Source organism: Macaca fascicularis, chromosome 5 (genome assembly GCF_037993035.2).
Source record: "Macaca fascicularis isolate 582-1 chromosome 5, T2T-MFA8v1.1".
Taxonomy (NCBI): Eukaryota; Metazoa; Chordata; class Mammalia; order Primates; family Cercopithecidae; genus Macaca; species Macaca fascicularis.
Window position 1 is genome coordinate 48,200,804 of NC_088379.1, and position 13,897 is coordinate 48,214,700.

The 13,897-nt window shown below is 34.0% G+C and overlaps 1 protein-coding gene across 28 annotated transcripts in view; it reads right to left on the reverse strand.

Annotated features, from left to right (window-relative positions):
- FRYL (FRY like transcription coactivator) overlaps positions 1-13,897 on the reverse strand; it is a 286,610-nt gene that overhangs the window by 130,570 nt on the left and 142,143 nt on the right. For 26 of the 28 annotated variants that reach the window (XR_012434819.1, XR_012434820.1, XR_012434821.1 and 23 more), the window contains 3 exons: positions 6,800-6,853; positions 4,288-4,427; positions 2,913-3,009 (listed from right to left, as the gene is read on the reverse strand). Coding sequence is in view for 24 of the 28 variants with exons in the window: in XM_074039758.1 (XP_073895859.1) it covers positions 2,913-3,009; positions 4,288-4,427; positions 6,800-6,853 (291 nt within the window). In the remaining 4 variants the exon portion in view is untranslated. Of the gene's footprint in view, positions 1-2,912; positions 3,010-4,287; positions 4,428-6,799; positions 6,854-8,549; positions 8,755-13,897 lie in introns of those variants that run through there. The other 2 variants (XM_074039759.1, XM_065544993.2) reach the window with 1 other exon arrangement.

Genomic DNA, 13,897 nt, shown 5'->3' on the forward strand with positions numbered 1-13,897 from the left:
TTTATCATTAAAGAGAGAAAATTTGGAGTAAAATAAATGAATTTGCTTTATAATCTTCAGAAAATCACTACAATTAAGAACATTTCTTCACCCGTAAAATGAAAATAACAGATAATATGTATTGAGGACTTTTCATGCATCAGACATTATTGTATTTAATTCTTATGATTCTACAAAAATGATATTATACATTTTTATAGAGGAAGGGAGAGTCAGGGATAGTAACTTGCCCCAAGTTACAGAGCAAGCAAGAGAGCTGGCATATTAATAGTACTTGCCATGGCCATCTCCCAGGGTTTATTACGATGATGAGTTGGCGCAAAGGATATAGAGTCCTTCATACATTTTGAAGAGATCCAAATGTGTGATTATTAGAGACAAAACAAATTATTCAAGAAACAAATAATTTCTAGTACATGAGGTCAAGGTCTAACCTATAAGGAATATTTACTCCTCAAGACTGAAACAACCATGTATCAACAGTTCAATCCTCTGGAGACTGTGCGCCTCATCACAATAATCCTGAACCACATTTTAATATAGGTGTATTATATGTGGCAAAAGTTAAAGTCCTATTAAATTCTAGATATATTACATTGTTTACTCTCCGGATCTATTAAACCTCACGTTATTCTGACAGAAGAAAATTGGGTTAGTCAGCGGTGATGTTTCAGAAAGCTCTATTGATTTTTACGTCATTTTCTCTAGTTTTATTAGAGAAGCTACAAAGACTTGCCTTTTACCAGGGGGAATAATCCCTATATTGGATTTCAGATGAATAAAGTGTATCTATGTTCTTGGTGAGATACATATAAACATATATATTTTTTCGACGAGTGCATTTAAATTAGCGTATGGGGATAATAGTAACAGAGGGGAAGAAGTAAGTACAAAGGATGCTATAGGTTGGAATAATATGGTGACAGATCCAAAGACAAAGTTAGCTATCAAGGCCACTGTATTTCTTTTTCACTTTGAGTCCATGTCAACCATGGGTCAGAAATGATTTTGTGCAGTGCAGTGAATGTGAACAATGTGTCCACCAAAGAAAAAAAAAAATTTTTTTTTTTTTTAAGAGACAGGGTCTTGCACTATTGCCCAGGCTGGAGTACAGTGGTGCAATCATACGTCACCATAACCTCAAATCCCTAGGCTGAGGTGATCCTCCTGCCTCAGCCTCCAGAGTAGCTATGCCTATAGGCGCATACCACCACACTCGGATAATTTTTTTAAAAAATATTTTGTAGAGATGGGGTCCCGCTACTAAAAAAAGTGTTATGTTTATAGATTTTTTTTCCCCACATGAAGACTTATCTGGACTGTGTTAAAAGAGGAGGAGGAGGGCTACAAAGGCAACAAGGAGGGGAAGAGGATAGGGAGGATGAGGGGGAAGAGACAGGAAAAATGCCTCCACAGGGTTGCCTGTGAATTGAAGTTCCGAAGCCAGTGCAATTGGGCAACTTTAGGATGAGGAGTGAGACGGACATCTAAGAAAAGGATGCCATGGGAAATGAACGAAGGAGGAAGGCACAATGGGGCCAGGTCACTGGGGTTCCTGAATGCCAGTGTAGGGAGTCTGCCATTTCTCTGGCTGGAGGAAGAAACTCTATACTGTTTAAGCAAAAAAGTACAAATACTGGTTACCAATCCACTTAAATGACCTACATTTAGCACACAAGATACACCAGGGATAAGTCGCAATGAGCAGCAGTCAGAGTCCATTGCTGGGCTGTGGCCATTTCCAGTCCTTAGCTCTTCCTACCCTAGTTACTGCTGCCTTAAAGTCTTAGTAACTCAGTTAAAGCAAGAGATCACAGATGTCAAATTTGGCTTGTTAGCACAACTCCCAGAGGAGATTTCTTTCCTATCTCTACTAAAAAATTTTTATGAAATGCATACATTTAAGTGATTTAACCTTTAATTAACTCATTTGTCTATTTTACATATTTAAAATGTTTATTTGCAGATTTCAGAGTACCAAATAACTGTCTTTTCATATTCCTTATAAAAACACAAGCTAAATAAAACTGATTATACAATTCATTTATTTTTATACTATGAGAAAAATAGACTGTCAATTAATTTTATATCTTACATTTGCTGTTTGTCACATATTGCTATGATTCTGACCTTTAGGCTTCCTAACTTGTTTTAAAATAATACAGTGTTCATGCCTGGAAATATATGGATCATCCTTGAATGATATAATTTCAAAGACCATGATCTTTAAAAAAAAAAAAAAAAAAGCTTTCAAATTCAGCACAGGCATTTATACTGATCTAGAGTAGTAAAACTACTAAGACCATACCTGACATTATATTATATATTCATATCTTTACTGTGTATCTATCCCATTGAAGTGTAAGCTCATGAGTTTAGTGCCTAAAGCAGTTCCAGCACACAGTAGGCATTCTAATATTCTTTGAATGAGTAAACATTCATAACTTATTATCTGAGGTATTCTCACTTGACTGAAAACCCTTTGCACATGACAATTCAGTACCCTTATCAAATCACCCCATTCCTCTATTAAAAGTGCACAATTATTACATGTTGGAATGCAGCCTTGGGGGCTTAGAGGAGAAATAAAGTGGAATAATGGATTGAAGTAGCTGAATGGCAGGCAAATACATTTACAGCTAAAAGCCAGTATTAACACAATTTCCATTCAGCTCCATTTTGCTAACAAGATTTTATATCTTAGATAGCATATAACAGTGAAAAAAAGAGAGGATGACAGCTAGGTACAGGGCAGGAAAGCCCCGGGCAACTGAAAGAAGTATAATTAAATTACAGGAATTTAGTTTATGTGGACTAAAATTCTAGACACAGCATCTTAAAGTAACTGAAACATGAAGGCACAGTAAGCAAAGAATAAGGAATACAGACTTAGCAGAAATAAAAGAGCTTACCTGCTTTAGAACTTCAACTAAAACTAAACAAAAAATGAAGTCTACTGCTAAGTCCCTCCTTTCAAGAAGATAATCTCTTTCACGTTGCTGTTCATCCCTGAAACAAGAACCCAAAATTAGTACTGCATTAAGATTATAACTTTAAAAATACCTATTAGTTAATAGCTCATGTTGCTTACTGTTTTCCTACTATGTAAAATGTGCTACAGCAATTGTTAATTAGAAGCTTTTTGTTTTTTATTTTTGTCTTTTTGGTTTGAGACAGGGGTCTCCTTCTGTCACCCAGGCTGGAGTGCAATGCTGCAAACATGGCCCACCGCAGTTTCAACTTCCTGAGTTCATGTGATACTCCCACCTCAAGTAGCTAGACTACAGGCAAATGCCACCATGCCCAGCTAATTTTATTTATTTTTTTTAGAGAAGGGATCTCCCTATATTGCCCAGACTGGTTTCAAATTCCTAGGCTCAAGCGATCCTCCTGCCTGAGCCTCCCAAAGCAAATTACAAGCATGAGTCACAATACCCGGCCTAAAGCTTTTTAATAATCCAACATACGCATTAACATGTTTTTATGTTCTTTCCCTTTTTATATACTGGGTGTTTATTCAAAGTTCACTATTTTATCTGTTAGCATTTAAACCTAACCTAAAAGAATTAGTAAGAAGAAGAAAAGTATTTTAAATTTCATTTAGAAAACCTAGCATTGTTCCATATTTGATTACTAATTTTTTTTGTTAAGAACTGAAACAAAAGTATTAACTTTTCAACATGAAAATACAGTACAAGGTATCCTTCTCACAAATTTAAGTTGAAAAATCGCAAGTGGCATCTACTGAAGTCCAACACTAAACCATGGACAATCACCTGAACACAGGTGGCTCTTACATGCATGACAAGATTATCCTGGGAAATTTGAAGGAGGAGAAAACAAGTTCTAGGAATTGAGCTCCAAGAAGAGTATCATAGTACTATTATAACACAGGGTTTTGGCAGTCTTCCTGTATTATAATAACTGCCTCCCTTCATAAGCCATATGAACAGGAACTTCTTTGAATATTTTCTTAACTTTATGACTATTAAAAGCTCCTCACTGAACTGCTGAAATGGCACTCCTAAATAGGTTTTTGTATTACTAATTTTTGCATGATACCCAGTATGAGTACTGTACGGCTACACCTAGTTTAACTGGTACCTTCTCTTGATTTATAGTTTATGTGTGAACTATCCTTCTCCCTTACTACCATCTTTGTAACAAAAGGAATCAACGCATTTGGCTTAGCAATCAAACAATAACAACCTTCAGTTGATAACAATATCACCCCTTCATTGGAAGTGTGTTAATTTCAGGTAAAACAGTGTAAAATAAACCACTTACCCCTTAGACTTTGTGCTAGACCGAGGCCTATATTCATAAGATTCATCTTCCGTTCCATTTTGGCGTCTGTACCAGTCAAACAAGGTGCGAAGTAAGGAAGGGAGACAGTGCTCTGCTACTGAGCTCATAGAGCTTATCAACTGAAAACACAAGATATTACCAGAAAATAAAGTGTAACACTGAATGTACCACACTCTTAGTTCTATTAGCTATCATTTAGAAATGAAAAAACACAGTAACTCAATGCAATAAATGTGCTTTAAAATTAAAATAATGGTCAAGGGTTTAGCCAAGTAATAAAGTTGGCTAAGTTTCACCCACTACTAAATTTTATCCAAATCCACACGGTTTAGCTTAATGGCTTTCAACCTTTTCCCTGCCTCCATATGCCACTCACATCTGTGAAAACATGCCCATTAGTAACATCCCTGATTAAATACACAGATATCTTAGGGGGAAGCATTACAAATAACATGTACTTCCTGCCCCGGCAACTCCTATGTGTTCATGTGAACAAATGATTCTAAAATGTTGGTACTACATCCACTACATGGATGAAAAGACAGAAACAAAGACTACATTATATAAGAGCTGTGGGGAAAGCTCCAATTTACTATGCTATGACAAAGAGGAGAATTATAATTACTTTGCTATCTGCAAATTAGCATGTTAGAAACATGTAAACAAGTGTGTAAGGCTTAGACTACATAAAAGTACAACATAAATGGTAAGTGTACTGTGATGAACAAATGTTACTAAATTTGGGGCATCCTTGAAACAGTCTGAATTCTAGGTGAACATCACAGATTCATTTCATGAATGAATCCAACTTGTCTGGACAGGCTACCATCAGCAGTCCCTAAGGTCACTCTTCATCTTGAGGATCCCAAGAAAATTTTTCTCTCTTCACAAAAATTTCTGCATGTAATTCAACCCATTTCTCATAAAATTAATATTCTGAAATCAGTATACAATTAAATATGCTTCATTCTGTTAACTTATTTTAAAAAGTATGGGTTGTAGGATATTCAAGGTCTCTTTTAGTTCCATAACTAGAGCAGGAGTTAGTTAATGAAGAAGATAAATTGATACCTCTGTAAATTGAACATTTAATTTTCCTGTTATTTCATATTCTGCATAAAACTTCATCCAGAAAAAAACAGAAAAGAATGAAACAGTTTATCTGATTCTGTTGGCTGTTCTTATTTTCAGTACTTATACTCTCCTTTAATCATCCTTTTATTGTAAATTATCATAATTTGACAGGTAGTTTCTAATATAGAAAACTAAGGTAAAAACAAGGCTCTAATTTTATTTAACCATATTTTCAAAAAATCTATTATTTTATTAACAATGAACACTATCACTCAGAGGAAATCCCTTGTAATATCTAAAGAAGGAACAATAAAACCCATCAACTATCGTAAACATACACAAAACAGTTTATACCACACAGAACTTTTTACTGTGAGCACCCTTCCAAAAAAAATCAAGCTATGAGGCACAATCATTTATAGTTTATTAATCATTTACAATAAAAATGAAAATTGTACTTAAAATGTTGTTTAATCAGATTTCAAATCCTGATTATGGATTGATTAGTACATGGATTCAAGATGTGAGTAATCTAAATAATTTTGTAGTGGCATGAGACTTGAAAAGCACTGTATAAGGTAATCTTATTATAGTCTTATTGTAACAGAGGTCTTACTGCCCTATTTATGGTTTCTTCTTAGACCAGTGGCTATTTACTAAGTGTATATATCAGAATCACTAAGGAAGCTGTTATACATACAGGGGACTACAGCACCACCCTCAGTGATTCTGCTTCAGCAGAACTGGAGTGGGATCCTGGAACACAGTATTTTGGTAAGTCTCCACCAAGTAATTCTAACCACTCTTCTTTATTTAGTCAATTAGCCTAATATGAACATTAAACTCTATTTCTGAGATATAAAATTTTGGGTCAGTGTCCTAGGAATACTATATAGTAAAGAAAGCTAATTTAAGTTACTGGTTTTTAAAAACAACAACCATATATTAAAATACTTATAACAAAACTGATCCAACATTTAATCCAAGCAAGAGGAAGAATTAACATTAGAAGATCAGCACAAAAGTTGTTAGACACTGGCATTCTACATGCAGATTGAGAGTCAAAACAGACAAATAAATAAATGTTAAAAGGTAAAATATTATTATGTAAAAAGTGTGGCAATTGATATAGAAGGAAAGACTGAGGGATGTAACTGAAAACGAAAAATATGAAAGGGCACATTAAAGAGATTAATGATGCAAAGTTGTAAAAAGCTAAATGAAGTGAAACTAATCACAGTTCATTTTACTACTTATTTTTAAAAACTATCAATTCTAGAATGAATTAAGCATACAAGGATATATAGCATCACGAAACAAAATTAAGGAATTCCTTAATATTGAATATATTTGGGTCAGACTATTAGGATGAACACTATTTCCAGGGGGAAAAAAAATTCTCCCAAAATTGGCATACCTGATCAAACTGAAGATCTTCACCCCTCTGAAGAGATCTGGACAATAGCTTCTCCTACAATTAAAAAAAAAAATTAAAAATTAAAATAAAGCACAAATATAAAATATTAGAAATCTTTTATATAATAAACAGTTTCGATTTGTGACTTTGGTTTTGCCTTTGTTTTCACTCTTGTTATTAAATTGTTTTAAAGAAAGATAAGCCTCCTCTTTGCCCAAGGTCACATGGCTAATTTAAGTGTAGCTCCAGAGGCAAGGCTCTCACTGTGATACTCTCCATACCAAAGAAAGTGGTTGTGCTCATGATCTCCTTTTGTAACAAGTTTAAGTTTGAAAGTTCTTAGACTACAAACTTAAAGTTCAACATAGGTTTTGTTTAGATTCAAGTTCAAAAGTCAACAGGATGTGTTCTTTCTTTCATTCATTCAAGAGTTTACAGAAAAGCAGCCTAGTACAAAGGTTATCACTAGCCAGAGGACCTTGGTGTGACCTTTGGCTTGACAATCACCAAGTGAATGACCATAGACTGATGCCTTATGGTCTCTGTGCTTCAGTCTTCTTATCTGAAAAAACAAGGTGGTTGTCAAATACTGGAATCAGCAATATGCCCGTTCTGTTTAAAAGCTTATAGCTTTTAAATATCTGTTCAATACTTAACCTCACTCATTAGAGAAATATAAGTTAAAAAAAAACAAAGAAATACTTTGGGTATAATATATTGTATATACACATTCGCTAACATTGGCTAGTAATATAAAATACCTCTTATATGTGTATGTAAAAATATATTTTGTGTGTATATATAAAAGAATCACGTCTTTACCAGTAGAGAGAGAAACTTGATAGTTAGAAAAAGAGATAAAAGTTGGGGCCTGAGGATGGAAAGTTGTTACTGCACAAACTTACAGAAGCCAAGAAGAAAGAGTATTTCATTAAAAATAAATAGTATATTGCCAGTACAATACTTTCATGAGGTAACCTTCCAGTATGACTGCTTCCTATTAATTTAACTGACACCAGGAGAAGTTTCTGATTTAGTGGCATATCTTGCTTCAGCACAGAACAATCTCTCCTATCACATACCAGAATTTTTTTTTAACTTTGCATCTGTTGATTTTTTTACTGAACAAACAAATATTAAGTTCCTTCTATGGGCAAGTAACATCTACAAAACACAGAAGACTTGGTGGGACTCACTGTGGAAAGCAAGACCCTCTATCCTTCAACCACTGAGTCTAGGGGGCATAACAGATAAGTCTCTCTACCCTCTCTCATCTGCATATGTACTCATTCTTGCTTGTATGAGGAAATGCCCAAAAGGGGTTAGTCTACATCACTGTCTAAAATTAGTATAGAAAAATCACCATTGGTACATAAAGAGGCTCCCACCCAGTAGGAAACAGGAGACTGAAGAAATGGACTATGATGCTATTTTGCAATGGGTTGAGAGAAAGTGGGAGTAAAGAAAATCTTGGACAAATAAAAGTTAAGATGGATACTGGATACTGTAATGTTAATTTTACATATCAACTTGACCGGGCCATGGGGTTCCCAGATATTTGATTAAACATTATTCTGGATGTGTTTGTGAGAGTATCTGTGGATGAGATTAAAATGCGAATCAGGAGACTGAGTAAAGCAGATTGCCTTCCCCTATGTGGGTAGGTTTCATCCAGTCAGCTGAAGGCCTGAACAGAACAAAAGGGGTGACCTTCCCATGAGTAAGAGGGAATTCCTCCTGCATGACTGACTTGAGCTAGGACATCCGTCTTTCTCTGCCTACAGACTCGAAGTGAAACGTCAGTTCTTCTTGGGTTTTGAGTGTGCTGGCTTTCAGACAGAAGTTATATCATGGGCTCTCCTGGTTCTCAAGCCTTCAAATTCAGACTGGAACTCCACCATTGTTTCTCTTGGGTCCCCTGCTTGTTGACTGCAGATTTTGGGACTTCTGAGCGTCTGAAATCACATGAGCCAATTCCTTGTAATCTATAATAAATCAATCTCTCTTTCTACATACATACAAACACACACCCTATTGGTTCCACTTCTCTGGAGAACCCTAAACAATACAAACATAATTTCTAATTTAATCTCCTCTTTGACTCAAGAAAAGAACATGTCCCAGGGAAAAAATGTACACACATTTGCAAAAAAGTGTACAGAAGGACATTCACTATCAATGGAAAAAATGAGAAGCAACGTCAATGTACAACAATAAAACTTTGGGTCAATAAGTCATGGCATATTCTTAAGCAGTTGGCCTTCCATATCCTTGAGTTATGCATCCATGGATTCAACCAACCTTGGATTAAAAGCAGTAAAAAATAAAATAAAATTGCATCTGTATACTGAACATGTACAGTCTTGTGTCATTATTCCCTAAACAATATAGTATAACAACTATTTCTATAGCATTTACATTGCATGATATCTTATAAGCAATCCAGAGATGATTTAAAGTATATGGGAGGATGTGCATAGGTTATATGCAAATATCATGCCATGTTATATAAGGGACTTGAGCATTCATGAATTTTGGTATCCAAGGGAGGTCTTGGCACAATCCCCCATGGACACCAACGGACAACTGTATTAGAATATTGTGTAGTCAGTTAAGTAACAGGTAGACATAAATTTATAGATTGACCAGAATGTTCTCAATATATAAATTAGAGAATAACAGATAAAAGGAAAGAAAGTATGTATCTATGGCAGTTAATACATATAAATTTAAAACTCTAGGAATATATATATCATACATTAATATGTAAAGCACAATTATAAGTCATTTTTTCATTACACCATTATTAACTTCATTTTCATTTTCTGAGTTTTCTACAAAGAACACAGATGACTTGTTCTCATCCTTAAACTCGAGGGTTGCTGCTGGTACTTGGTGGTATCCAGCAAATCCATTTAATTATAGAATACAATATAGCCACGAAAATTATGGTTACAGAATAAAAGTGTTTTAAAACATTAAAATAACAATATACCTCAACAAAAACCAGGAAGTATGGAGAAGTGAGGTGGTTTAATTTCCTCATTGTCAAATCTGTTTGTCAATAAACCTCTCTCTCTATGTGTGTGTGTGTTTTATGTATACATGTGTATATGTATGCTTATGTTTATATTTAACTTTAAAGATATCTTAAGAACTATTCGCTCTGTAATAAAAACATTATCTGAATGTAAAAATTAAATCATTTTCATTTTAGTTTTATGTTCTGTTAATTTAAACAAAATTAACAATTATAACTAAATTATATCAGCTAATTGATAAACATAATTAATCAAATTAATTAAACCATTATAATTAGTTTAACTTAAAATAGCATGTATGATGTGATTCTTTTTGTCAGTCTTTCTACCTACTTGCCTCACTGGCTGCCCCACATAGGGTTACCTAACTTACTATATATATATTCACAAGAGATGTTTGTGATTATGTTTATAAATACATGATAGTTGGTTTTTCTGTCGAGATTTTCAGGATGATTTTCTAAACTGTCTATATCATGTATTTTAATTGAAATTTATATTAAATACATATCACAGAAAAAGTCATTCTCTGAAGTAAATATATAGAGATTTATGAAGCTTCTCTATCCAATAGTCCCCATTTTTTTCTCTCATGTATGATTAATCTTTATGAAAACAAAATCACACATGTATTTACCATTGAAACAAAAATTCCCAATCTAACTTAAGAGAATAATGTTTGATTACACCTGAAGCCACATTACCGTTACTTTCTTAATAAGGTGAGATTTGGAGAACATCTTTAGCACTTGGGCTTCTCAGGTTAAGCACATTTGGTCAGCTATCTTGTAGGACAAGACATTTATCTCTAAAATCAAACTGCACACCATTCACATGCAACATAAGGATTCTGTACAATAAACTAATATATGTTCAATTAACTAGCTCTAACACTTCAGTAAAACAGTGAGTATGTCCCATAATAAGTCCTGTAGAACACTGTTTCTAAAAGTGACTATACTGAAAAATTTGAGCTTTTTTAAAAAGGGATTTTACTGTTCTAATGTGAACTATGTATCTAAGATTGGGGGTAGGGAATACAGCAAGCAGTTTCTTTCTAACTTATTTGATTTATTTGATCCCCTTTTTTCACTATAAATATTAAGTCTAAAGAGCTTTAATATTGTGAGGACTGCCGATTCAAGTAGTTTATTACTCATGTAGCATATTTATTCAACACAGTTATAGCCAACTAGAAGAGTAAGAGAGAGTGATAAACTTTTCAGAAACACACTGTTGCCTTATATTTAACATTTATTTGTTTCATAACAAATCCATACTTCCTGAAAGATTTCTGAAGATGTGACATCCTCACAGAGCTTTTCCTGAAGCAGAAAATGGGGGTGGGCTGTTTTTTCCATAAGAACTCAGAAATGATTTTTGAATGCAAAAGGATACGTTATCATCAATTAAAAACAAACAGAAAACATGAAGAAATATACTACACTAAATATAAATTACTAATCAAAGACTTCGTATTAACTTCTTAGGTTCATTATAGTGTAGTTGAGGATGCCCTAATGCTTGCTCAAGTAGATGTAATGTCTTTCAATATGTAAGTTTTTTTATTTTTTAATAAAAAAACTGTCACTTAGATTGGAGTGCAATGGCACGATCTCGGCTTACTGCAACCTCTGCCTCCTGGGTTTAAGTGATTCTTCTGCCTCACCTCCCCAGTACCCGGGATTACAGGTGCCCACTACCACGTCCAGCTAATTTTTGTATTTTTAGTAGAGATGGAGTTTCACCATGTTGGCCAGGCTGGTCTCGAACTCCTGACCTCAGGTAATCCACGCATCTCAGCCTCCCAAAGTGCTAGGGTTACAGGTGTGAGTCACCATGCCCGGCCTCAATACATTAGTATTTTTAAAAGACAAACTATTAAAAAACGTTTATTGTCTATGTAACTCATCAAAAACAACTAAAAAGTAAAATTATTCTCTACACTAACATGAATGAATGCAAAGATGTGTATACAGCAATATGTCCTATAGCATTTCTTTAAAGCAGCCTCAAACCAAAATTGCCTCTCAATAGAGACTGATTTAAAACTATATACATAATATTCGACTGTCAGAAAGAATGAGATTAATTTATATTGGCTGATATATAATAATCTCCAATTTACATTGTTAAAATAAAAATATCTGGGTATAGAAAAAATGTGTATTTTATATATATCTCCCCTTCATTTGCACGCGTGTGTGTGTGTGTGTGTTTAAAGGTGATTTCATATAAGTAAAAAAAAAAATAGAACAAAGAATACGAGAGGTTGGGAGGGGTAGGGAAAAGACAGGCACAGAGATTTGTTAAAGAATACAAAATTATGACTAGAGTGGGGGGAATAATTTCTAGTGTTCTCTACCACTGCAGGATGACTATAGTAACAATAATACACTATATAGTTTCAAATAGCTATGGTAGGAGGAGGAGGATATTGAATGTCCCAAAACAAACAAAACGATAAACACGTGAGATATGGATATGCTAATTAGCCTGGTCTGATCACCATACGTATTACCACATCCCTATGTACTCCCATGAGATCTGCAATTATTATATGTCAATTATTTTTAAGATTAAACATTTTTAAATGTAAAGAATAAAAAGTTTTTAAAGGTGGCAGGTGCTACAGAGATGGATAAGTAATAGACATGAAAAACTGGTAGACTAAAAACTGTTGACAGTGATTAGATGTTTTTATTATATAACCTTTAAAACTATTTCTACTTTTTATAGTATTTTCATAATAATAAAAGTATTATATATTATATTATAGTTATAAAATATTATAATACTTTATAATATACAGTTTTATAATGTATAATATAATATATTATTATAATATATTATATTATAATGTATAATATAATATTATAATATTATACTAATATTATAATATTATAATAATGTATTATAATATAATATTATACATTATAATAATGATTCCAAGGCTCACAATCCTGTATTTTATAATTTAATTCTACATGTAGTGCATATGTAGGATACCAACAGCAATATGTAGCTTCCAGAGAAAGCAAGATAATTTTTGGAAAAATTTTGAAACCATAACAATGACACTGAAATATTTCAGTAAGCTGTAATTGGAGATGGCAGGTTGAACACTTTTATAGCCAACCTTCTATCCTAAAACAGAACAGTGAAATAATTTTTATAAGGGCTAAAACAAAAGAACAAAAAGGATGGGAGAGGAGGTGAAAAGCAGAGAAGATCATAACTAATTATCTCACAAAACAACGGTGACTCCTGAGTAAGCAAAGGGGAAAGTCGGCAGTCTGTTCATTCAGTCAGTCATTCACTCATTCATCCAAATTATTTACTGGGTTCACAGTATGCCAGACACTGTTATAGGTTCTGGAGATATAGCCACAAACAAAACAGAAAATAACTCACGCTCTTATAGAGCTGACAGTCTAATTAGAGAGTAAAAGTAGTGTATGTTATGTTAGACAGATTTAGGATAGGAAGTAGAAATGGGGACTGAAATTTCAGATAACATGATCATAGAGAAGATGACACTTGAGGCACAACCAGAGAGTGAGTGAGCTTGCCCCACAGAGAGCAAAGGAAAGATAACCCAATTGATGCTTTAGAACTACCCAGAAGGCTCAGGAATTGGAGAACTTGGGTACTCTGAAAGTATGGCTAAAGGTGAGGATAAAAATAAGAGGACTGGTTGAAAGATTGTTTTAAAAAGGTTGTTGAGGAAAGATTTAGACCCTCCCTTTCACCTTACCTTCAGAGGAGTTGCCTTTCTTAGGAAAGGACAAGATACAATGATACTGACTGGGGCATACAGTGGTTGAAGAGGTACCACACTGAAGACAGGGAGGTTAAGCAAGAATATATATATCAAGTATCAAAAACCCCAGTTAGATCTTCTGAGTCTAGTTCCCCAGAATGCTTGCAGCTAAAGCCTAAACTCTCCCATTCAGAGTACTGCAGGTACCTTATTTGGGGACTCTGACAAGTCCCCCAAAAAAGATCTGACACTGATGGTCCATTGATAGTAATACACAGAAGATCATAAGTCAAA